This window comes from Corvus brachyrhynchos, unplaced genomic scaffold (assembly GCF_000691975.1).
Source record: "Corvus brachyrhynchos isolate BGI_N302 unplaced genomic scaffold, ASM69197v1 scaffold6, whole genome shotgun sequence".
Classification (NCBI taxonomy): Eukaryota; Metazoa; Chordata; class Aves; order Passeriformes; family Corvidae; genus Corvus; species Corvus brachyrhynchos.
The window spans coordinates 2853698-2880302 of NW_008238632.1; the positions used below are offsets into that span (position 1 = coordinate 2853698).

General features: G+C 41.5%; 1 protein-coding gene across 1 annotated transcript in view; it reads right to left on the reverse strand.

The window, feature by feature from the left end:
- Positions 1-445: 445 nt before the first annotated feature.
- Positions 446-26605, reverse strand: part of TXLNB (taxilin beta) — a 39798-nt gene continuing 13638 nt past the window's right edge. Inside the window, exons 4-10 of the mRNA XM_008635984.2 lie at positions 24123-24293; positions 18384-18578; positions 16640-16759; positions 11410-11484; positions 6114-6206; positions 4905-5000; positions 446-3817 (exon numbers count right to left, since the gene is read on the reverse strand). Of these exons, the coding sequence (XP_008634206.1) occupies positions 3020-3817; positions 4905-5000; positions 6114-6206; positions 11410-11484; positions 16640-16759; positions 18384-18578; positions 24123-24293 (1548 nt within the window). The 3' untranslated portion in view covers positions 446-3019. The remainder of the gene's footprint in view (positions 3818-4904; positions 5001-6113; positions 6207-11409; positions 11485-16639; positions 16760-18383; positions 18579-24122; positions 24294-26605) is intronic.

The following is a 26605-nucleotide window of genomic DNA, read 5'->3' on the forward strand; positions in this document are numbered from 1 at the left end:
ACAATTCCTATCCCTTGTAAACACATGAAACCAAATCCTGAAACTAAAAGGTATAAAGGTCACTCTCCTGTGCTTTCAGTGTTGTATGTGTGCACTGAAAATGAGCAGGAAACTGCTGGGATAAAATGCAGTTGGTACATGGTATTAAAGAAGAGAAGCAACAGGTATGTGAGAGAAACTCATAGTAATAGGAATTGCAAGTATGTGAGTGCAGTGTTAGAATTACAAGGGCAAAATGAGGAAGGTGGAATAGAGGGGGAGTAATTTTCCCAGAAGACTATGTATTTATTCATGAGGAATGATGCTGTAAGAATAAATCATAACTATGTAGGAAGTTTTTATCTGCAGGATCCTTGTCTCCCTGCTCGCTGAAGTTGGAAGGTATGAGACATCAGTTACATAATTAAAGATGTGACCATAATGATTATGCAAAATGGAACCAATCTAAAGTTGCAAGGCCATTATTATTGAACATTTGAATGTATAAGAAAACATCAACAACTGAAGACTATTTGAAGAAGAAGAAGGGCCTATTTAAAGAAAAATAAGTTGGTTTCATGCAGGTAGTTACTAAAATGGCAACAGAATCAAACAAGATCAAGAATTAAAACCCCCAAAACATTAACAAGTACATAAATTGCATCAATTTTAAAAGTCACCCTAACAACAAACAAAACTTGTAATGGAAACTATATTTCTACCAACTTCAGTCAATGGAAACTAAAAAAAGTGTATCAGGTGAGTATAACTTTTTATCTTAGGATAAAGATTTGTTACAGATTAATGTTTTCACAGGCACATAACTGACTTGGTTTTTAGAGATGGCCATTCGCTTAGGGCTTTGAATCTGAATATTTGATGGGATTCATGTTGCCTAATTTAGATACCTAACAGTAGGCATATTAAATTTAAATTTGTTGTGTTAGGCTGGCTCTAGAATCTGAAGAGAAATATCGTCTTCAGAGAGAAAGTAATTCCTTCTGACTTGGCTGCCAGTCTTACCATGAGATAACTTGTCCTCAAAAGATGCTTTTTCTTCTTCACTGTAAAAGGCTTATAAAAGCAGCTTAAGATAACTACGACTCACATTATCTACTTTCAGATGATTAAAGACATGAGATAAATCCTGCAGGTCTTGTTATCTAACAGAAAGCATTCACACTTGAAAACTGTACCGATAATAGCTACAGGCCATATCCAAACACAGTGTGGCAACTTACACTCTGTATACTCCAAGAGTTAGCTCTGGAAAAGGCTGGACCAAACAGTGCACATGCATATTTAACCAGAGTAGGAACCATGTTGGCAGTAAGCAAAGATTCAAACCCCATTTTAGGAGGGTGGCATGCTGGAAGGACTCTATGGCCACTGTTTCCCATGGTCTGCCAAAAATGACATCTTTCCTCATGGTTCATGTGTATTTCGACTTTGGCTTGAATGAGTCACTTCGTCTTCAGGGTCTTCTTGGGATCGGTCTATAAACATGGGTTTCTTTGATTTTAATATTTCCCTTTTCAACTTCTAAACATCTTTAAACAAGAGTTTAATTGCCCTTTTCAAATTCTTAAGCTATCCAGCTGAGACTCTGAAAGGCCTGGATGGAATTCAGAGGAAGGAGATGAGAAACAAGGAATGTGTCCACAGGATTTTTAAAACTTTCTAAAAGCCTCCTTACTCTCCTTGCTTGAGACAGTAGAGCTGTCTGGGTAGGTACCCTCTCTTTCCTCCTTCCTTCTTCATCTCTGTTCGTGGCACCAGAATAAACCAGTTTCTGGCAAGGTGGCTACATTATTAAGCAAGAGTTGTTGGCAGGCAGATGGGAAGAGCCGGTTAGACAAGATAAGGGGATGAGAATGTAGCCAGCCCCTGGAGGTGTCTGTGAGAGATATTTCTACTTTCCTGGTTCCTCTTTGCTTCTGGGTGATTGACTTGTGCTCTGCTTCAGAATGGGGTGACAGGCAAGTGTTCTCATCCTTCTGCTGGGAACATTAGCACATGCAGCAGTGCCAGGAGGAAGCTGTGGTTCATGTGGCTGTAACTGGGAGGGACTGCACCATCCAGAAGCATGATCTCAGGATTATTCTTCTGGAATACATCCTGGTACCTTCCCCTCTGCTTTCTGCTCCTTGCCTAGAAACTGGGATCTGCAACCAACTTCTGAATTTCTAATCTCATTTGTGAGCTGGAAACAGGCATGATCACCACTGTTGGGCTTGTGATTCCAAGCAGTATGACAGTGTAGCAGTTTTTTATTGGATGGAGACAGAGAGTTGTGACCCCCTACCTTGGAAATTGCTGTCAGTTTGGAAATTGATGTTATTTTCAGTTATTTTATGGGAATCTAGAAAAGATCTTTTTCCTTTCCCTGTAGTTCTGTTGAAAACAAAACCTATTCTAGAACACTGAGCAGGAAAGACCAATGGAAGGTAAGGCTGAAAGCTTGTGGGTATTTAGGCTACAGTGCTGAGTGGTCATTTCCTTGCCCAAAAATTCACCTCTGGTTGTTGAACTGCTCCTTGGATATGGCTGACCACATTTATACTTTCACTATTTTACTTTGTAATTACAGATTCATTTCACCTCATTTACTAAAATCACTTGTGTGTCCAAGTAGGCCATCTTTTATGCAATGTCAAAACAAATAGATAGAATTAATCGTGAGTCTTTAAATATATGCATGAGAATTGCAATGGTTTTGGAAACATGGTACTGCAACACTAAAATTATTTTGCTGAATGAGATGACTCATCATGCCTGGGAAAAAAAGATCCTGTGATTTCATTGTATTTTCATGTCATTAAGAAAATATTATACTTCAAGCAGATGAAGGACTGCAAAATTGGCAGACCCATTATTACTGGATAGTGGTAGCAAAGAGAAGTGTATTACATTTGCATACAGATACATGAGTGTGTTTTACGAACCAATTTTTGTTTCTTTAAAAAAAAAAAAAGGTCTCAATTTAGAGGACAAAGCAGAGCTCTGGTTTACAGACGACAAGCCTGGAAACATGGTGTCTTCAGTCCACTGCTTCCATGTCTGTGTCCCCTGTTTGCTCTGCAGACTGACCTTGGACAGCTGTATCTCCTGGGTCATCTGCACATTCTGCAGCTTTTGGTGGACAATGAATGGGTCCTGGCGTATTCTCAAGGGGAGTGGGTGTGCTTTGTGTGGGTGTTGGCACGTTCTCGGGGGTTGCTGGCATGCTTTCAGTGGGTGTTGGCATATTCCCAGTGGGTACTAGCACACTCTCGGGAGGCATTGGCACATTTTCTGTGGGTGTTGGCACCCTGTCTGGAAGTGAGGCCATGCTTTTGGTGGGCTTTGACACATCCTTGGTGGCCACTGTCATACTTTCAGTGGGTGCTGGTGTGCGTTCAGTGGGTGTTGGTGTGCTTGTGCTGGGCTGCTCACAGTGATTCCCAGCCTCTGAATGTGGAAGGAGAAGAGCAGGGGGTTCTGGCAGCAGGATGGCACTGCATGTTTGAGTGTCACAGGTCTCTGGATTGCTGCTGTTGCTTGGGAGGGACTCCTCTGCCTTGTGGGACACCCTGAAAGCTTCAGCCAGCTGCTTCAGCATCCTCTTGTCACTCTCATGCAGCTCAATGCTTGCCTGCTCAGAGGAGGAAGGGGTTGTATCAGTGTCATCATCTTCTTCTTCTTCTAAGATGCTGTTTCCATTCACCTCTTCTGGGAACTGTGCTTGCTTTATTTTTTTGTACAATTCATTCCTCTCTTCCTGCAGAGCACGGCAAAGGTTCTCTAGCCTCTGGATTTTCAGCACGAAGCACTCATATTCCTTGGACCTCATGGCTTTCTGTAGACAAAGACATCAGGCAAAGGTACAGGCTCAGTTTGGGTGCATACAATTCATTAGTGGAACTGGCAATTAGGAAATAATTTGAGATCTAAGCAGCCCTCAGAGGATGCTGCCAGGTGGCTGGCTTTCACCAACTGCTCTTCAATAACTCTGGTCTTTTGGAAAGCTTCAAGAGGAAATTCATCCCTGTAACTACAGTGTATTAACATTCTGCATACATATTCAGATCAATTTCACTCAAATACATTTGCAGGAATACCTACTGATGATGTGGAGAGATGGAAAAGCATAGTGGATGTCCATACAGATAAGCATCCAAAAGCCTACTTGGACTTTTGGTAGGTGTGCGTGTGAATTTGGAGAAAAACAAGCTGCTTTATATTTTTTGTTTATCTTGCTTCTGGGTTCTGTGAGAGCATCCTGAATTGAAGCATTTTCTACACCCAGTGAGGAAACAAGAGATACAGAAATCGAAGTAGCAATAGCACAGAGCTACAAAGCTAACCAGAAAGATCTGGTCCAAGTTCAGCATATGTTCGGGGTGAAATTTCAGGCAGCCTCTTACCTTCTTTGAATGAGTTCCAATGTGCTTATGAACTTCCTTTGCAATGCCCCTGGGACGGCACATTTAAAGGTATGGTGAGACACAATACTTGCTTTTGACTCTTAGAGTTTGACTACACAGGAAGTTAATGAAAGGCATGATTTTAAAGTTCGTTAGCTAGAACACATTAATTCCCTGGGTAGATGCTCTTATGCAGAAAGTAACATGAAGTGAACTAATGCCAATTTGCTTCTATGGGAGAGCATAAAGAATCACCCATTTTTAGAGCACTTAAAATTCAGAGTTACATAATTCAGTTTATCATGGATGTAGTGAATGCCTGCACAATTTAAAAGCCCTAGCAGCTGGGATTGTCTTTTTCCTTAAAGACATCCAATTGTCAAGGTAGCTTGAAAGAGAGATCCTTACATTCAAGAAGAAACTTTTCACTGACTTCTGGCAGTTTCAGGTTATCTCATCTCCTGGTTAAAGCTTTATGTGGGGAAAAGGATGCATCTTGATATGGGAAAGACTGCTCACCTCTTCAATCATGTCCAGTAATGCTCTGTTACAGTTCTCAAACCTGGATTTCCATGTAGCAGTATCCTTTTCCAACTTCTTCATTTTCTTTGTCATCTATAGAATCAGGAAGAAAAGCTGAATCACAACAGAAATTCCATGGTGCAGATGAAATTAGGGCAGCCCCTTTATTCAAGTCTTTGGCCCTACTCATAACTCTTCTACCAGCGGCTGTAGTGTCTGTGCTAAGTAATAATTTATGTTAAGGGATGGATTTCATTTTAAGTAGCTGCTGTATAACTTTCAGCCTCTAGTCTGTAGTCCCAAAAGTAGGACCAATTGATTATAGCCAACTTCCAGCATACAAACTACCACAAAAACAAAAGGCAAAGCAATGGTGGAATCTTCGTCTCTTTACCAGACCACAGTGTTAGATTGCTGGGAAGTTAAAGATGGGCTCTTCTGAGCCATCGAGGCCAGGCAGGTTCCCCCTGGATTAGGCACCCCTCTATACTACCTCCAAAACACACCACTAGCTAAATAGCACCATTTTCCATTCTGTTTTCTGCAGACAGAACTCTCTGTGAAGAATCATTAGAGGCTGCCGGGATCAGGGCATGAGGATTTTGAGCCTTGGTGGCAGAGCAGAACGCTGTTAATTATGAAAGCAGGTACAACATGTGGATGGGAACAGGGTTTTAACTCCCATTCATCACAGGAAATAAGAACCCCAGCTGCAAGGAAACTGTTTGTTGGACTGTTTCCATATGGTGGAAAGGGGTTGGTGGGCTTCAGCTCTGCCTACACACGCCAGTAGAAAGATATGTAGCCTATGTCAAACTCTCTGTACCAGTGTCAGTCATCCAGAAGTTCACTCCTGGGAACATGGTCTGATAAATGTGGCTCCAGACTCCCCCTCTTGTATGTCTTAGGGATCTGTACCCAACCACCACATTAGATTTTAGGTAAAATGTTTATTCTTCCAGGCATTTTCAGTTTTAGCTAAAACGGAGAGCTTTCTGTGCTCCTTTCTGCTGTTCAGCTTGCAGAGCTGAAATCTAACCTGCTGTCACTTGTGGCTGAGTGTGTCCTAAATCTTATTTCAATGTTGATGAGATTATTCTTCAAAATGTACAGAAATGGTCCCATCTCAGAATTATTACAGTAAGAAATATCAGAATCTAAAAGGAAACTATCAATTACAGAGTTCAAGCATGAGCTCCTACTCACTTTTTCCATCTCCTGTTTGAATGTGGCAAACACTTCATTGCTTTTGGTCAATGTTTTCTGAAATTCTTCAAACCTTTCAGAGTAGAGAGTGATCTGTATTAACAGAGAGAAAAAAAAACCCACTCAGTAATTTCAGAACATCCAGGATGGTGAACTTCTACTTTGGTAGAGGATAATAAAATAAGTATTGTGTTTGGACATGGAAATTAGCTTCTGTTTGGAGACCATGAAGCACAAACATCAGGGAAGAGAAACTCTATGCATCTTTTTATGGTTGCAAACTACTATGATTCCTCTACTGCAGAAAGGTAAACTGAGTAAGAATAGAAAGAGCCAGGCAAGTGATTTTAAAAGTACCTGGGAATTATGGATGCCCTGTTCTCCTGAATGTTGCAGCTGTAGTGTCTCTATACAGAGTGCCCAGAAAAAAAGTAATTCTGTAGATATCAAGACTTCTGAAAACATTTTCCTTGGTTTGATCCCTGGCCCACTTCCATGGGCAAGGACTAACCTGAGCTGGTCCAACCACTGATGCTATGCAGGACCATTCAGTGGGATTAACTCAAGGTAGGAGCCAGCGTGAGCAGAGCTGTGCCTGAGCTCTAAGCCTTGCTTCACCATGCAGACATCCCCAAACCCCAGCTTTAACCTGGGGGTTTCAGCCCTGACAGAGGATCTCAATACTGCCTGGCTGCCTGGCTGTTCACCTGCCTTGTGGATTACTCCTCCAGCCAGGCTGGGACCTGGGTGCTACCCTGGCTATGATGCTTTTGATGTCCAAGTGAGCTGGGGGAGAGGCATCCCCACATCACGCTGCCGTCCTGCTCTTCCATCTTTCCACCTGATGGCTCCGGCTGTGGCCAGGAGCTGCACAGGCAGTGCTTGATGTGCTTCACTGGACTCCCCTGTTCAAGAGGAGTGTCTTTCTATGTTATCTGGCATGTAAGCAAAGCCCACCCTTCACTTTCACACCACAGTGACTCTGCACTGGATTCCTTCAAGATGCATCCCTGCACCACAGCCTGAGTGAGCTGAGAGAGCACCTTGTCAGCTCTGTTTTGGACTGCAGCTGTAGGCAAGGCCAACAAAGACAGAGAAAGCCATCCACAGCCAGCCTCTTCTGCCAGTTTCACTTCATGAAGCAGAGCGGAAGAAAGTTCTGTTGCAATGTGGCAGCATTTCAGACTACCAGGGCTCCATATTTTGCTATCAGTTTATACCTGGCAGCCCTGTGAAAGTTCATCTGTGGCTGTATTTTGTCATTATTACTTTTTTTTTTTGTACCTAAAATCATCAGATGGTTTTGGGGGAGCAAATGTTCTAAAGATCTGAGGTTAGTTTTTCTGTAAGATTTTCTTGTTTTCAACTTTTTCTGGTTGTTTTGTTTGTTTGTTTGGTTTGGTTTTTTTTTTTTTTTTTTGTTTGGTGGGGCTTTTTTGTTTGTTTGTTTGGTGGTTTTTCTTCCTTTGGAAAAGAAGACCAGCTCCAGCTTGTTCCCTTCCTTCTGGTGCCAGAACAGTGGTCGGAACCTTCTGGTCCCAGCAGTGTTTAGGTGATCAGACATTTAATCTATCCAGCCTGGCAGCTCTTAGGGAAAGTAATGGTGTCACATGTGGTGGCTGAGGCAGGGTGGGTGCAGAGCATTGGGAGGTTCAAGAGCAGCCTGCAGTATTCCGGTGTGTGGGTGGAAGCTGGTTGCCCTCTCTCTCCACACCAGCAGGGAGCTGGATAAAGGATTATCTAGAAGCTTTTCTTTAGTGTGGTGCCAGCTAACTCACCCCCTCCTCTGATACTTCTGTGCAGTTACTGAGGAAAAGAAGATTTACAGAATGTTGCTAATAGTGGGGTGGCTTTAATTCTGATTTTGAAATTAGGTATCATCGATTATGTATCATGTTCGTTCAAGATAGTTGTTATGGTGCCCCAATGCAAAGTACAGTGGATGTGTTCTAGCTAAGTACAACCTGGGTTGTAAGGGCTTTGGAGGCTGTGAGGAGGGCTCTGGCTTCACTCTACCCCATGGAGCTGGGTGAAGACACCGGAGGTTAACCCATATGGAGTGCTCGGTGGTGCCAATATCAGAGCTAGCTGGTGTGGAGCTTGCCTGTCTGAATTTATACAAGGTTGTAGCCAGAGCTGTGACCTAGGCACAAACAAAAACTCAGAGGGATTTGTCTTAGCAGCCCAAGTTCCACAGCCTAAGTGGGACACTGATACCAAGTGTATCAGTGGAACACTGACATTTGGAAGAGATGTCATAGCTCTAAGGAGAAATGCCTGAGCATCCCAAAGCCAGGTGATGGAGCAGGGGTGGGAGTCAGACAACTGAGGCTCCTAGCCCAGGTCTGTTTTAAAAAAACTCACCTCAATTCTGTCTCTGCTTTCCCTTCCAATTTTTGCGTATTGTTTAATTAGGTCAAAAACCTTTAACGTTTGAACAGGGCAAGCTCTGACCTCAGCTGGGGCCCTAGGCAGCACCATAGCACCAAGAACAGCTTCTGCAATTTAAAGCTGAATAATAAAGGAATATTTTCATAGTGTCTGGGAACAGGCTGTGAGAGGTGTCTCTCACTAGGAGCATGTACCTGTGCTCCGAGGTCAGGGAGATGAGGACCCCCTTGCTGCATCCAGCAGGACTGTGTGGGCAGGGAGGGCAGAGGCAGCACAGCTGTGAGTGCAAGGCCTTGGGAAGTGGGGGCACCTCAGCATTGCCATGCTGAGAGGGTGCTACAGTGGGGACACCCCTTTGGCCTTGTTATGTTCTTCTTGGTTGCCATGGCCTAGTGGTTGCACTAAAGGTCTCGACTGACTTCTATATTTTTATTTTGTTCCAGTGTGTGAAGCTAAAATAGTCTGCCTAAGCATCATGCCTGGGGAGAGCATGCAGCATCCTGGGAAGCAGCACCACAGTTTGGGTGTACCCCCTCAGATAGTGCCAGATCCCTGTCACCATTTGGAGCGCCGGATTTGGCTCTCTCAGGCACATTGTGCCACCCAGAGACAGGCTGGCATGAACAGGATGTCCCCAGTTCTTTCCAGCTCAAGGAAGCAGTGGGTGTTCATCACCTCCTCTGAAACAGAGTAATATCTCACTGTGAAGGTTATATTATGGCTTCTCCCTATCTCACTGACCCACTGTCTTCTCTTAAATTTCCATGCATCTGTTCCTCATGGAATCATAGAAATCATAGAAAGTCTTGTGTTGGAAGGGACCCCAAAGACCATCCCTGCAATGGGCAGGGACACCTTCCACTAGACCAGGTTGCTCAGTGTCCCATCCTACCTGTCCTGGAACACTTCCAGGGATGGCACATAATATCTATTTATTGCTTTGTGTTGTTTGCATCAAGGAACTCTTTATGCTCTTTCTGTTCTGCACTTGCACGACACCCTGCATGATAGCATCTGGTCCATGAGGGAGGTCCTTTGGTGCTACCATAGAGGAAATAATAAAAATTTAAAAATATAATACTAATAATGTTATTATTCCCAGCTGAGGTGTAAGTGACAGAGCTCTCACACTTGAGCAACACACCTAACTGCATGTTTCATTTCAGGAAGTGAATCACCTAATTTTTGTCTGTACAAGTCTGCAAGGGGCACGTGTATTCTCAATGCCTTTACAGACTTACTTGACTAGGTTTTTCTGAAAACACTTTTTCTGTTTCAAATGTGTGCCTAATATATTCTAGTTTTTATCAATACCTCCAGTTTCATTGAACTGGCTACAGAGGTCTGCCTGCATATTTTTTTTTTTCTTCTGGTTGAACATGAAAGTTTAATTAAAACCGCTCTGAGAAAATCAGGAGCAGGTTTGCAGTCGGGACAGACTCAGTTGGAGGCCTTTGAGGTTTGATTGCAGGACCTGTCAATCTATTGTCAGCAGCAGTTTATATGATGTTCTTCAGTGTGCCACTGGCTTATCTCAGCCTTTGAATAAACATGTGAAAAACAAAACCCCTCTTAACATGTTTCCAAGTTATCAGTTTAACACCAGCATTTCTTGACTGCTCAACAGGTAGCAATTAGACCATCTGCAAGGGAAAAGCTGGGACAACTTGCCTGTATGATTAACTGTGAGCAAGGGCTAGGAGGGCGCTTCTTGATGGGTGAGGAGATTGGCAGCTGCAAGAGGGGCTGATGGACTGACACCACCTCCCTCAAGGTTCTGCTAGAGGGGAATCTTTCTCACAGACAGGTCAAGGAAGATAAATCTACATAAGTGTTTCTTAAATCTAGAAAAATCTACTGATACTCTCTCCTAAAATGTCATCTAGTGTTCTCATTCATTGATTCAAGGTCTCACTTGACTATTCAAGGTTGATTGTTGCATTGCTCCCAAAGTGTAGTATATTCTGCCTATTTCTTGGTTTTACTGTCTTTCACTCCAGCTTGACTGCTGGTGTAATTTTGGTGAGTAATTTTATTTTATTGAAAGTTTCAAATTACAATTAAGCACTGAAATTCTAGAGACCCCTTTCTATAAGCCCTTAGTAGACAGAATTCCTGTTAAAGTTAGTGAAAATGATGCTTTTGTACCCCAGTCCATAAAAGCATATGGACACAGCAGCTCCAGTTTGGTAAACATGTTTCCTGATTAATATGTGCTTCAGTGATTTGCTGTATTAGAAACCTGCCTGAAGGGTAGTTATGGTGAATAATCGAGGCACACACGTTGTTCTGTGGTTGAGTACTATATACACTCATAAATCATAGCACATAGAATGATTAGGGTCAGAAGGGACCTTTAAAGATCACATAGTTCAGTCCTCCTGCCTTAGGCAGGGACACTTTTCACTGATCAGGTTGCTTCAAGCCCCATCCAGACAGCCTTGTACACTACCAGGGATGGGGAATCCACAGCTTCTCTGGACAGCCTTTTCCAGTGTCTCACCATCCTCCCAGCAATGCATTTCTTCCTCATATCTAATATAAATCTCTCTTCTTTCACTTCAAAACTGTTACCTCTTGTCCTATCACATGCTCTGGCAAATAGTCTCTCTCCATCATTATAAACCTCTTTTAAATACCAAAAATTTGCAAAAGGGTCTCCCCTGGGCCTTCTCTTCTCTTCTTTAGACTAAACAACCCACTTGTCAGAGTATGATTTGCAGTATGGGCATTACCTTACAGTTGGCTTGAAAAGAACCTGCTTCCTTTGCAATAGTCTATGGGATGTAGAATGAGGCTAGAAGGAATACACAGAAAGTAGTTTGGATACTTTACCTGGAATGTGCCTCATGGGTTAAAAACTGGCAAACAAAGGCACACCATGCAATCACCTCTCCTACGTCACCTGTGCCTGTAGGACAGTCTCTTGCTCCTTTAACATTTTGGCCTGGAGCTTCCATTCTGCAGCTTGGTTCAGGAGCTGTGTTTTGGGCGACAGAGAGAAAACTGTTAGGTCCCTAGTTTATCAGCTGGAAATCCTCATCCTCCAGCTACTCTTACTATGATAAGGAGTGATCTAGCTTTCAGGTGAATATAGTTAGAGCAGTTAGGTAAGACAGAGTATTTTGTATTATCCTGAGATACGGGACAGGCTATACGGGTTCCAAAGGCATATTTGAATAGGAGTTCAAAACCTACTTGGAATTAAGTGTGCAGTACAGCGGGCTATAAGAAGTGTGGTATTTAATCATTTCTTCACCAGACTTCTAGAGAATGGTTATGGTACCTTCTGGCATGTTCATTTCAGCACAGCTCCAGCCAAATTCCTGCTCTCCAGTGAATGGCAAACTTCCTTTTGCAATAATGACCATGACTTAGCATGTGGGTATTGTCACAGTCAGACCTGCCTCAAAAAAATCTGCAAGTTTTCAGAAAGCCAGTGCATAGTAAATGTCATAAATTTTGTGCTGTCTGTTATCTCTGGGCTCTGTTTGCATTGGCAAGTGGAGAATTCCAGCTCAGGGTGATAAATGTCTCGGGTTAAGTAGGCAGCCCAGGAGGAGCTTGACTGCAGTTTCTTGCCTGGCTGCTCCTGGGAAGGTGTGATTCCCTACTCCAAGGTGATTGGCAAAATCACATTCTGGCGTGCAGGCTGCAGATAGAGCAGGTGGAGGATTGGTTGAGGCTGAATGAATTGTAGCAATGAGGCGTGCAGAGACCTTTCCTAGCTACAGTTCTGAGCCAGCACTTCCACACAGTAGTGCTGTACTAGTAGTACACAGTAGTATTTTAGCAATTGGTTTAATCTGAAAGCAGGGAACATTTACCAAAGTGTTAAAGAAATGTCCCTGTTGTCTACCAAACATTTATAAAGTGTTTTATTAGTCAGGCCAAATACATTTTAGAAAAATAATGCTAATGATAGCTTGAGAAAGGAGACATAAAGAAGTTATTTTACCACAGGATTTTGCTCTGTTGCATTAAATTGTACTTAAATTGTACTGTAAATTGTATTTAAAATAGCACAGCTGGGCTCTAAAAATATATTGAAAATTAAAAGGATTGTGTACGTCAGTGGATCTTACTTGTACTGGAACTGAAAGGTGAGTAGAAGCACATGCAGAAAATGTATTTGATCCCCAGTAAATACTTTTATTCTCAATATTTTATTGGAAATAACACATGTAAACTATGCAAATACCACCCGGTAAAAGAGCTGAGGATGAACCCTAAAATGCTGACTGCTTCCAGCTGTTTGTGGCACAGAGACTATCTGAATTAGACATATAAACATATATATATTAGCTCTAGAAAAATATTTCTTCCATCAATTCTCCCTTTTGATTTGGACCCACTGAATTTTTGCCATCTAAAGTTTCCTAGACAAGAATGTTTTACAGCTCAATTATGAAGAAACGTCATGTTGTATTTGTTTTATACCTGCCTCTTAATATTTATTTTGAGAATTTAATTTGATGTTTGGTTCAATGGAGATAAATCAAGTTCTTGAATTCAGATCTTGTTGATTAAAATTTCAAATAGGTTGTGCCATAGCCAGTAAAAAGAGCTGGTGTGGGTTAAATGAGCATCAGTTCATTCATTTATTTTCTCGGAAGAGGGTATGCTTTACATATGTAAAAAAAAAATCAATTTTTTTAAAGTTTTGATGAAATCTGGATTTTTAAGTTTCACCTTTCTTTGATATCTACTTTTTTAGAGTGCTTTTTAGAATTTATAGGGTTTGAATGATTTAATGAAAAGTCATTTGAAAACCTTCAGAGCTACCCAGTCTCTATACCAGTCATTGCTTCCAAGAACTAGGCTTTTATCTGTATTGCTTTAATCTCAGCTAGGGTTACCTCCATACGCAGTGTGACTGGAATTATTAAAAGATCCCACCTCCTGCACCATGTCTTTGGCCGCAGCGTAACAGATGAACAGAGAAGGCAAAGAAATATTGCTTCTTTTGCCTCTTAATGAAATCCCTCTCTCTTATTGACCCACATAGCTTCTGCAGTCAGTAAAAATCCAAGAGTTAATAAACTCTTCTGTAATGGAAGCAAGCCACAGAGAGGCTTGCTCAAATTAGCACGCATTCTTATGCAGCCTGAGGTCATCTGCAAACACCAAGCTGGGAGAAAACGAGTCAGAACTGATACATTTATTAATAGACTATGAAGTGGTAACAAGGAGGCTGAAGTATCAAGAAATGAATAAATATTGCATGTGGTGTTTACAGAGCAGCACTTTAGTGAAGCGTGGTGATGCTACACTGTATTTATTATTAGAGCTAGGATAGCTGCTGGAGGCCCAGACAGTCACAGGGGCTGGCTTAGTGAAAATGAAGCTTCGCTTTTTTGCTGTCAGACTTGGTAAATTACAATTATATAGAAATCTGACCAATACCTTGCAGTCATATACTTGAAAGCCTCAGACACTTTAAACTGCAATTAATTGCACATCAAAGTTTGTATTAGAAGTGCTGAAAATATTTGGTATGGGGGAGAGGATGTCCAAGAAGTGCTGACCAGTTCCAGGATGGTAGTAAAATTGCATCCTTTGGTCAAGTTGACATTTGTGAAAGCCATATTATGAACCATTGCTGATTAAATTCAGAATCACATTCTTTGACGCATGTGTAGAGTGAATGGTGCAAGAAATGAGGTCCTTTTGAGGTGTACAGACTCTGCAAGAGGGGACATCTCTCCTTGCCTAAATCTAAGCCTAAAACTAACCCTAACCCCGAGCACCTAATCCTAACCCTAACCCTATCCCATAGTAATATTTGAAAAATTAAGTAGTTTTGCACGGGGGCAGAGATTCCCGCATGGAAGAAGTGCATGGGAAAGCATCAAAGTGAGCCTTCAAAGAGTAATCAAATAGATAAAAGAATACAATTATTTTCATTTAAGAACATTTACAAAATCCTGCAGCAAAGGTCATGCACAGGGATGAGAAAATTCTATGGAGAGAAAGGTTCTGAAAACTGTTCTAATTTTGCACATTACTGAGCTGGAGAGAGTTACAGCTGAGTGAGAAAACTCCATCAAAAGCACCTTGATTTCATACATACATGTATATACATTACTCCCACAGACCCTAGCACAATAGCTGGGTGGGTGGGACTAAGATCACATCAATAGGATGGAGGTGGGAGTCAAGTGTAGGCCAGATCTCTGGGTGTTCGGCTACCTGTGATGAATCGTGACATGCTTAATTATGCCTTGACTCATTGCATGGCTTTTGGCCTGAAGTTCTGCAGCTAAATCTACCTTGCTTGGAGGTGATGTTAGCCATACATCACCAGCTTACCTCAAGGGCAGGATTTTTAAGCATTAATTTGGACAATGGGAAAAATATTCTTTGTACACTGTGCATGCTATTATACACCCACTGTGTAAAGGTTTTGTAGTGTGTTTTCAAACCTGTTATTTCATACACACAGCAAAGCCAAAAAGAAAATCTTCCACTCCCAATTGTAGACAGTGATGACTTTCAGTGCTTTAAAAGAAATGAAAATACCAAAACTGCATTTCTGGATAATGCACACAAAGAAGTTTTGACTAAAACAGGGACAATCACAGGTGACAAGCAGCCCCAAAACTCATGTTCTGAGACGTGCAGCAAGAAAGATCATTGACACAAGGCTGTATATGCCAGTTTTCCACAGAGCCAATGCCTGGTCTTTATGTCTTCTGTTTTGAGGATGTTTTTTCTCCCAGTATCTGAAATCTGGTACTCAGTAGCAGAACTCCCAGTGACAGCAGTAAAGTAAGCCCATATTTGCCTTGCCATTGTAAGTGATTTCTTGGACATGCTTACTGGAGTTTAAATCTGCCAAGAATCAGTGGTTATGAATGAAATTTTGGGGTTTGGCTTTATGTAGGTGTCAGAGTGAAATGGAATAAGTCAGCTGGACTACAAATTGTCATGCAGTGATATGCACATCTGCACAGAGAAGCCCCAACTCCTTTTTACCCTCGCTCTTTAGCTGGGAGTAAAGCTGAGCAGGAGTGGGTGTTCCAGCTTCAAGATCAGTGTAGAGAAAGAGAATAAATGCTCTTATGGGCTGTTTTTGGTGAGAGGTGTATGCTGTGTTTCCCTTGTGCTCTAACCACAGGGCTTAGAGCCCAACATTTTCATCCATATTTTAAGATACTCATTAGCCAGACTTGTGCTAATAGATCTGTTCCCAGATATGGGGAAAGAAATGTCTTCTCTTTAGAGCTCTCTCATGCTGCTCCTGAGTTAGCTGGAGGACTAGTGAAAGCTAAAGCTTTCTTCCAGCTAATGAGAGCCTGTCACTCCCTCTGAGAGCTGCTGCCTCCACTGAGAAGAGGGACCATGTGCCAGCATTGAACTCCGATCCTTTGTAGATGTGAGGATTGCTATGAAAATACCAGGCAGTCTGAGAAAATTAATTTTAGTCTGATTGAGTCACAAAATGTGTGAGACTACAGATGGAGGAGTGTCCTCCTCCCATCACAGCTGTGCCTGCAAGGGACATCCCTCCTGGACCTGTTTTTCCCTGTCCCCTTGCTAGAGATGTCCCCTCCACCGGAAAGGGAGGAAGAGCAGACAAAGCTGCTGCCCACCTAAAAGAGGCACTGGCACACCTATATAGGGAGGTAAACAGAGAAGGGGAGGTTTTGTCATATCAAGTGCTTCCTGTGGACTTCCTCACTGGCAAAACTGGACCCATGGCAGGATGCCTGGGGAGGCTTTGAATCCGGGGGATTTCACTTCAATCCCACATTCTTGGGCTCCTCTCTGATGGTTTAGATGTGTGCATTTATCATGTGGGGAGATGGAGTATCAAATACCAGAGAAAATTGAAAACTAATGGCATCACCTGACCCAACATCACGATGCACCAACTGCACAATAACAGTGAGCTAGCTGGAGCAGCCTGGGCTCTTACCCACTGCTCTGCAGTGTGCTTCTAAAACTGTTAATGCTAATGCAAGCAGCCTTCCAGAGGCTGTTCCTTTGCACTGAGCATTGATGGTAGCTATAAAAACTTCTCTGCTACTGTAGCCCAGATTGGACCTGAAGAACCAATATATTAGTGAAATAGCATGCAGGGCTTGTTTTGGCCTAAAGTTAGATAAAAGACAAATTAGAAGGATAGGTACATATTCCTTCTCTTTCTGATGTCGCTCCTCGGCTTCCTTCATCATTTCCTGAGACTGTTCCAACTTGGCATCCACCAGTTTCTGTTGAAGTTCTCTGTGCTTAAATATTTTATCAAGGTGCTGTAAAAAAATAAATTCTGCTGAATGTGCAGGTTTAATTATCTTACATAGACCTTCATGCTCGTACATGTACAGCTATTTACTGGAACACTTATATGGCAAAAACATTGCAAAACAAGAAGACACCCAATCTATTGCAATTACTAAAAAATTACAGCTCTGATAAGAACAAACTATTCCAGAATTAGCATGGGAAGGGAAACTGGTGTACATTATCAATTTTGATTTATTGTAGGAAAAAAAAAGCCTTAGCATTTTTGCCACTTCTAGGGTCTACATATGAAGTCATCAGTATAATCTAATATGACTGAAGATCAAATAATTGCTCATCAATAATAAATATGCTGGGGACACACCTTTTCTGAGCTGTTAAATGGCTGGTGGATCTAAGCCACAGTGTGGACAATGGTGTAGACACATTGCACCTGCAGTACTTGGGAGCATGTGCACAGCCCATGACATCCCCTTTGGTCTGGCCACACCTGCACAGTGTGGGCTTGGAGGCCTGGGTGACAGTAAATGAGTGGGGATCTGGAGATCAGACCAAGCAAACCAGAGGCCTCCTCTAGCCTGTAAAATATCTGCCTCCATGGTGACCTTCAGGAGATGAATGTTGCTGATAGCCTTCTTCACTCTTAATTCACTCAGATAAAATTCATAGGAGCAATTATTCTGAGTGTGTCCCTCCGGTTCACATTTTCTTCTCATAGATACCACAAGATAGGAGTGTACATTTCCTTCATTTGGTATAAGACTTCATACATGATTCAACAGATTTGGAAAAGCAGGTATTGTATCACTAATTTCAGGTTGTAAAGACAGATTACTTATGTTTTATTTAGTATGATAATGTTGTCTGATTGCACTGAGTCTCACAGTAAACGTATTTAGAAACTATGAAAAGACCCATTGTGATATTTGTGTTTGTCATCAAAAAAAAAAACCAAAAAACATTAGTTTGGGATTTTACTGGAGGATTTTTTTGGTGTCAAAATTTTCTGGCCAATTCCAATGTTTACAGAAAGAATAATTTCCCATCTATCTATTATCTGCTACATCTTAGTGAGCATTTTGCCTGCAAAAAAATTCTATTTCAATTCAAAGGGTCTCCTGTATCTGTCATCCTAATTTTCTGCTTTGGGGGAGGGGTCAAATAGTTTACATCAGAGCCCTTCTCAGCAACCTGCTTCTGGAGGGAACAAAATATATTTGTTGTCACCTGCAGAACAGGCTGTCCAAAGAAATGGGAGCTGGGATGTGCTCAGTGGGAGCTTAGTGGGAAGGACGAAGGGGATGCTAGGGGAGGTCCCCAGGGATTTGGGGGAGCTGTGATGGGGCTGGCAGATGGCACATCTTGCTGCTGGGGTGCCTCAGCCCCTCTCCCCACAGCGGCAAGGCTGCCGTGGCTGGCCCCGGGAGGGGGCGGGCCCGCCCCAGTCCCGACCCAGACCGGAGGGCCTGCTGCAGGCATAGTCCTGCTCAGAGGGCAAAGCTTGGTGGGGACTGCCCTTGTTACCTCTGTGAGACACTCCACTAATGGCCAGGCTGCTGGTCGTGCTTCCTGCCTTCCCTGGGACAGCCGGGTGTGCCGCGTGTCCCAGCCAGCAGCCAGGGCATTGCTCACCTCTTCCCGCAGCTCATACTGGTCAATGATGCTCTTCAGCTTCTCTGCCAGCTCCGTGTTCTCCTGGCAGAGCTTCATGTTCCTCTCACTTTGCTGCTCGATCTGAGCCTGGATTTCACTCAGCGTGCCCTGGAAGTGATTAGTTATTTCTTTCCTCTTCTCATCTTCCTCCCGTGCCCGCTGGATTGTTTCCTCCTGTTGTTAAATGGGAGAGAACAGAGTAAGTGAGAGACATAATGAGCAGTTCCAGAAAAATACTGTTTCAGAGTAGCATAAGGCTTCCCTTTGAAGGATTATATGTGTTTGCACTCCTCTTTGGAGATTTTCTTGCTTTCATCTGCTCCAACATTAGGCATGATTCTAAATTTACAGAGCAAATTACACAGTGGCTTTGAAAAAATTAGGGAAATAAGAATTTGCATTTATAAAGATGGATGTAGAGCAGAGCTTCAGATCAAAGCAAGCCTGAAAGAGAGGACATGCATGCATGTCTTGCTTCATGATACTGCATCACAGCTTTTGCTTTGGAAGAAGATATTTAGTGGAAGCAGTCAAAAGCTCTTTTATCAAAATTCTCTTTAACTGAATTAAAAAATCACCCTTTAAAATGCCTCCTTCTAACAAGGAATCTTCATATCAAATTCATGGCCTTTGGGATTTAAATTTTTAAGAGAAATCCATCCCTTTCTGAACAAATTCTTCCAATTTCTCAATTTTCCTTCCCTAACTTTTTAACTGACATGAACATTTGCACTAATTTACTAGCTAGTGGAATCAAGGAAAGCCTGTGGGCTGTTTCCTACAGAATCAAAGCAGACATTCTGATTTATTTTTTTTCCCTGTTATTGAAGTTCTGTTTTGGATTTGTTTATATGAAAGACAATGCAGAAAGAATCTGGATTTATTGCTTTGCATCCAGAAATACAGGCTATTTTTATTCCTTCCTCATTTTCTTCCAGGACAGTCTGCCCTTCTGGGGAATGTAATCCTGATATAGAGTGGCTAGGACCATATCTGCTGTAGTTACAAATTATGCCAGGACCATGTTAAGAACTCACTCCACAGCATGCAAATAGCATACTCTAATAAGGTTTCAACTAGCATAGTAATTTGCATAAAAATATCTGATAACACTGCATATGGATATTTTCTATAAATATATTTGAAGAAAGCCTTAGCCAACTCTAATAAGGTATAATTTGTATCATGAATGTGACATAGCAGGTGTTGATTCAGGCCCTGCTCATAAAGCAAGGTGAATACCAGATGACCCAATTTCTGCTTGGCATGTACAACACGAGCCTGATCTAGGACAGCTGCTCTTCAAGGTAGGGCATGTTTGTCCTTTTGCTGTCCAGGGAGCTATAGAGATGACAGCGCCTTGGATGATGGAAGAAAAACAGTGGAGCCATTAATAATACCCTTGTGCACAGAAATCACCATGGAGCGCTGCTGTGCTGTGCAGTTCACACAAGAACCTGTGTGCATACTCATAAACAGAGTAATACAAAGTGTGAGCCCAGAAGGACTCTCTCTCCTAAGAGGAAGGAAGAATTCCATGAGGAGCTGGGCAAATGACTTGGGGGTTGAGTCCTGGTTCAGTACATGGCATGGAAATTGGACACATGGAAAATTTGCAGCAAGATGAAAGAGAAGCTCTCCAATTTTTTTTTTTTTTTAGCTGGTGAGAATGATTTTGAAACATTTTTCTTGACCAGCAATTAAGTGGTTTGTAGGTATTTTTTGTTTATATCTTTTTAGCAGGAGAATGCTCTTCCAAAGTAAAGTTAAAAACACTGCTCAGAAGATGTTTTAAATCTAGTCCTTTAGCATTACCAAAAGGAAACATTTAAATTTCTTTTGAAAGGCTATGTTCACAAACAATGTCATCCTTTTTATTTTTGTTTGAAACTGTTCCAAATTTAACTTGAATTCCTAGGCAGTTTTGGTTAAGTCAGAACTCCATTTTATCTCTAATATACAGTTTAAAAAACTCCTCATACCTCTTAGTTCTCCATTACATAGGTGAAGCCCTGAGCAGATAGAAGGTGCTTCACTTCCAGAAGTCAGAGTGAGAAATTGAACTTGCATGTCTGAAGTCCTATTTCTATGGCTACAAAACATCCTTCCTCAAAAATATTTTGTTTCAGTAGACCAAGTAGTGTTATAACATGTCACTACTGTGATTTAAAGCTCTCTAGAGGAAAAAGTCCATATGAATATAAAACGAAGAAAGGTGGATTGTGCGTATGTCACACCAAACAGTTCTAGTACAACGTGAAAAAAGACATCCTGAGACTACCAATCATGCAAATGTAAAAAACCCAACCCTTTGTACATGTGTTACTCAGAAGATCTTATTTCCTGCTCTTCTGAGGTAGAAAAATTATACAATACAGAGCACAGAGACAATACAAAGATTCAAGGTTAAAGACACTGACCCAGCAAGCATTTATTTGCAGGATGCAGTATTTCTCTGTATCTCTTCTGCTTTGGAGAAAAATATACTTGAGAAGGATGTTTGCTTGGGGAGGGGGGTGGGTATGTGTCCTGGGGAGCTCCTCAGGGACTCTCATTAGTTAAATCCTTGAGATCCCAGCCACAGATTAAGGGTAGGTGTGGGTGAGGGGAGCTGGCTACAGCACTGTGCAGAGACCAGCCATAAACTCCTGTTCTCTTTTCTCTGCCCCTTCTGAACATTTGCACTCCATGTTTACCCTTTCAAACATATATTCTTGTGTCCTAGTGCAATATTGCTTTTGCTCTCATGTTTTGCTGCCAAGAATGTAAGAATGTATTGAGTAAAACCTTGTTAAAATTAAGACAGGATATTTTGCAGTTTGGGATTTAGCATAGGAATGTGAGATTATTTGCAAATAGAAGAATGTGATTGACACTGGAATTGTTCTTGTGCCTCTCTGGGGCAGTTCCAGAAGACTATTGGTCTGCTGAAGCCATATCAGCCTTTTTTCCATATGAGGAATGCTTTTTTTCAATGAACTGTGCTCTTCATTCCCAGACACCACGGTCTGAGCCAGTTTGGAGCTGAGCCCATAACTGAAGCTGTTGACTTTTGTGACATTTGTATGAAAGTCATTGCTTAATGCCTGGTGGCAGGAAGGACGAGGGACCTGAGATGCTCATTTCACTACAAGATGCTAAATAGCTACCAAACTGTCAGATAATTGGCAGAACACGAACTCCATGCAGAGAAATGAGTTGCTGTTGCTCTTAGCAGAGCTGCTCTTTATTGCAGTGGGAACATATTCCACTATTTTACAAACCTTTATTCTGTTTTTCTTGGAGGGAGAATTAAACATCTGTGTAACTGCAAGGAAATAATCAAAATAGCTGGACTGTATGTAAGTGAGAATTTGAGGCTGGTATCCAGTCCTAACCAGAAATTTTTCTTCTTTGATCTGCCCTGTGGATTTTCAATGCAACTCTGCATTGCATATTCATCACCACTTGGCTGCACGGATCTGCAGTTAATGGGAATTCCACACACCAGATGAGTGAAGATGACATTTACATGACGTGATGTGCATATAATGTACCACATGGTAAGTCAGAGGGGGTTTCTGATCTGGGCAGGCCAGGTTTCTCCTTTGCTATTGGAATGACACAATTGCCTAGTTTCTATTTTCCATGTTTTGGAATATAATCAGAGGTGCTAATCTCAAGAACTAAAAAATTATGAACCAGCTTCTCTGTCCTGCCAAAACCAAAATAAAAATATTTAAGCATCAGGTTTTAAAAATAACATTTGATGGATTTTCTGATTTTGGGCCCTCTCAGTACAGGCATAAGTGAAAGAAAATTGCACTCAAATAAATAGAACATGAGTTTCTGGACATTCACAGATTTCCAGGAGCTAAAGCATAAAGGCAAATATTCCAAGAACTATGCTAAAATTCTTAGAGAGACAAAACTGGATAAAGATAATGAATGCCTTTGTTTATTACTTTATTCCTCATGCATTCTGCAAATGTATTTAGTCTTACTGTCTTATTTAACTTTGGGGTTTTTTCTACAATGATAGCACAGGAACCAGAGGAAAGACAGTATTCTGGGTTTTTTAAAAGGTCTCCAAATTCTTAGAAAGTCGTGATGAAAATTTGAACACTTCTTCCTAATACCAGATCACCTCAGGTACCTTCCCTGGCTCACCTGGAATAGACACAGATTAAAAATAAGAACTGAGTCTGAAATTTATAGATTTATTTAGAGAACCTAGTCACAAAGTAAAGCAGTCCAACAGGTGAAAAGATATTGGAAAGAGACTTTCCTAATTGTAAAGATGAAATGTGTAATGAAGTATTTATATACAAAGAGAAAGGAAAAAAACCATTCTCTCTAGTAGTAAGATTCATAAGCATAAAGTAGCTGGGAAACTGCATGAGGAATTCAACAAAATTTGTTCCAAATATGTTTTCCAAATAGAACTAGTTTTTTCTCTATAGCCCAGTCTGCACTGATTTGTTGCACTGATATGATTTGTTTAGAAATATCAGTTAAGGCTATGCAAAGCACTATACACTGTATTCTTAATTCACTTTAAAAGTGGCTTGTATTTTTTTGAAAGATTTTACACACAGATGGCCTGGTAAATCACTGTAGATCAATATAGAGAAATAGCTCAGGTCTAATACAAATGACAAGCACAAATTTAATTTTCACTACCAGTTCTGCATGACCATAACTGAGCACAGTGAGTCTTGCTTCTAGCTTCCCTATCTGTTAAACTGCTTTTATCCTTCTGCTAGTGCACAGTTTGAGTGTATGTGTGCCTATTCCCTCTCCCAGCTGTATTCTTACCAGCACACAATGAAAGACAGAGCAAGACCCTGAAGGCCCACTCCTGAGCCAGTGGAAATGAATGAAAATGAATTACCATTTCTAGAAGTTATATCAGGTAGAATTCTTGCTGCTGACAGTTCAAATGTGTAATTCTATACATAACTATATCCCCATAAAGAAAGGGTTTGAATGGATCAAACAGAGGCCTTTTGTATACTAATACCAACTCCATCACTAACATGCACTCAGAAAAAAAGGACAATCACAACAGAAATATGCTTCTTGAACATACATTTTTTTCAAGGAGCATAATCATATTATACATTTCACATTTAAATGGCATGATGCACCAAGCAATTGGCAGACATGGCATGTGGATCCCAGCCTTTTGACACTCCTGAAAATTTCCTCTTTGAACTGATTCTTGTAATCCAAACAACTTCCACAAATAATGTTGGCATTCTTTCTGTCTTGACGTTTGGTGTCATGAGGCAAACCTCCTGATTGACTGACCCTCACAAATTACTTGAAAAAGTCCAAGTGCTCGAATTACATGAAACCCCCCCCTAGCCTCCTCTGAGTCCACTGGAGCAAAGCTGGTGTTCCTGTGATTCTGTCCATGCATGTGCATTTGCATCTGCACTGTGAGGGACCTGGTCTGTTAGCACTGCTGCTCTTCTCTGCACTGAGCTTCTAGTAATGCAAGGAGGGCATAGAGATAGTGTGGGCAAACTCAGTGTCCAAAAGTGCTGGGATATTTCCAAATGAGGAATAAAGGGGTCTTGGTGTAAATGGACTTCAAGATTAGAGTGTATATATAATTATATATTGCTTGTGAAGATGTAAAATTCTCTTTGATTTGGCACTAGAGAGAAATGGGAAGGTGTCAACATCTTCTTCCCCCCCACCACTGGGTACTGTGATAAGGCTCCCACTCACCTTGAGGTTCTTGTTGTGCCTCTGGAGCTCTCGGCACAGGCTCTCGAGCTTGCTGCGGGCGAGGATGGCTCGGCTGTGCTCACTCTGCAACTGGTCCTTCTCCTTGGTGATCTGGGCCTGCCTCTTCTGTAGATACTTCAGCTTTTTCTGCTCGGCACGATGTTCTTCCAGCTGGGCAAAACGGGGATTAAAATGGGGAAATTGATTAAAATGAAACAAAGAGGGATAGAAAAGAAAAGAAAATGAGCTCTTTTGGTTTGGGGAAAGTCTTCACACTCTCTTAACCTCTTAGGAAATGATTTGTATTTACCAGCATTAATGGGAGAGGAGAGAGGAACCTGGACACTCCCAAGCCTGCTTGCTGCAACAGTCCCAAGTATGCTGTACTGTGGGTGGGTGAATATAATTTTTAACACTCTTGTCACACCATTTTAGCTCTTCCTTCTTTGGTTTGAATTTCTTTGAAGGACATCTGGGAGGTTTTTATTTTTGTTTCAACATTTGGAACTAGAGCAGTCAGTAGTGCTTTATGTGGTGAGATTTCTCCAGATCATAAGGTAATACAGTAGTTGCTCACTCTATTTTACAGTTTCCTGAAAAAGAAGAAGTTTCCTAAATACCCAGGAACCTGCTGGAAAAAACAACAAAAGAGGTTCTGGAGACCAGGAATGCTGTTTGTGTGGGGGCTTTGTTGCTGATCAAGGAGAATTCTCTTCAGGGAAGAGTTTCCCAAAATGACATGTGCTTGTCAGGCTCCCCTGGCTCACAGGACCATGTGGGAGCATCTATCAGTTGTGTTTCTGGAGGTCTTGTCATCAGTGGGGGTGGGTCATGGTGAATCAAACCTCTTTTGGGCTCTTTGTGTCCATGTAATTCCTGGAGGAAACACGGACAGTCCCTGATGTTCCCCTGGGAGCCTGCTGTTCTGTAGGTGCATGGCTCCTGCCTCCCCTAGAAGGCTGGTAGGGAGACAGGTGTATTTGGAGGGGGCAAAGTGGACCAGCAACAAAATTGCTAATAGTAATCCCTGCACAGTCTGGTCATTTCTTTTGATACATGTTTATCACTGGATGTTTGGAAAAAAATTCCTGTACTGTAAATTAACACCCTAACGGTAAGGTCAAAGAACCCTTTCACCTCTGAAGCTTTTAATGATTTCATCTCCTGTTCCAACACACAATAATCCTCCTCACTATATCACAGGTGTGCATACATTGCAAGGCATTTCTGAAGTCCAGATGTTTTCTGATTGAAAAACAGTAGCACATGAGCTTAAACATGCAAACCTTAATAACAGCTGCTGTTAAGACTACATTATCTAATAATATGGTACCACTTATACTAATTATTAACCCCAGTATGACTCGGAAAGTCTGTGAGCACTGGGGAATGATGTGGGGCTCTAACAAGACAGTCAACAGCATCATACTTTACACTTTCGTCTGTTTTTTGCAGATGTTCAGAAATTTATGCTTACAGTAGAGAGCTCTGCGTATTAGTAATCAAATCACAGCTAAGTGTACCACAAAACAATGCTCTCACCAGCTTGGAATATATTTACAGTTTATGTCCAACTTTTAACATGTGCATTGTCTATTTTTACTCCTGTAGATCACAATAAGGGCTTTTGAATCTAATCAAGCTGCACTAGCTGAAATAATTTTTCTAGTATTGTAGGAAAAAAATTACATTTCTGTAATTAAGGCTGAGATTTTTTTCCTTCATAAGCTTGTTTTTGTCCACTTCCCCTTTCCATTGAAAAACATAAGAAGTGTTCTTTTTGCTTCACATTTTGCATGCACAGCCTGTGCTCAGTGGATGATGATTTATCCAAATTTCACATGATTCACTCAAACTGTGCTTGAGGTAGGGGGCTCAGAAGAAAGTCGGTCTTAACCATGATATGAGAAGTTTTCCAAGCATTTTTTGCTTTTTGTTTCCCCATTAGTATTACGTGCACTGGAAACTTATATTTCAAAGTTCTTAGGAATATCTAAGACATGGTGTTACTTTTGCACTGAAAAAGGCAATTCACTGGTAAATAGGAATGCCAAAAGGGTCCCCAGTGATAATTTTTTAAGAATAATTAATGAAATAGAAGCTAAAATTAACTGCAAATAGAAGGAATTATGATTTTTGAAAGCTGATCTAGAGAAATAAATAGTCAATTTAGGAAAAAAAGGTTTTATCTTGATTCCACTGCAGACAGTGACAGAGCTCATATTTATTAGCATAATGTTCTTGCACCCACCCAGCACTTCTGAGACTCTCAAGACCTCTAAGAATAAGCCAGTTACAAACAATTCTGCAACAGCTGTTTGTAGGCAAAAGCTGTAGTAAACCACAGTCTGCTTTACTAACCCAATACACTGGATTTAATGAATGAAGTGTTCTCTGTTGGCGAGTAGCGTGGCAGAGCTTGTGCCCAAATGGCTGCGCTGTCTTGCTTCCCCATCCCCGCTGGCATGGCTTCTACCTTCACC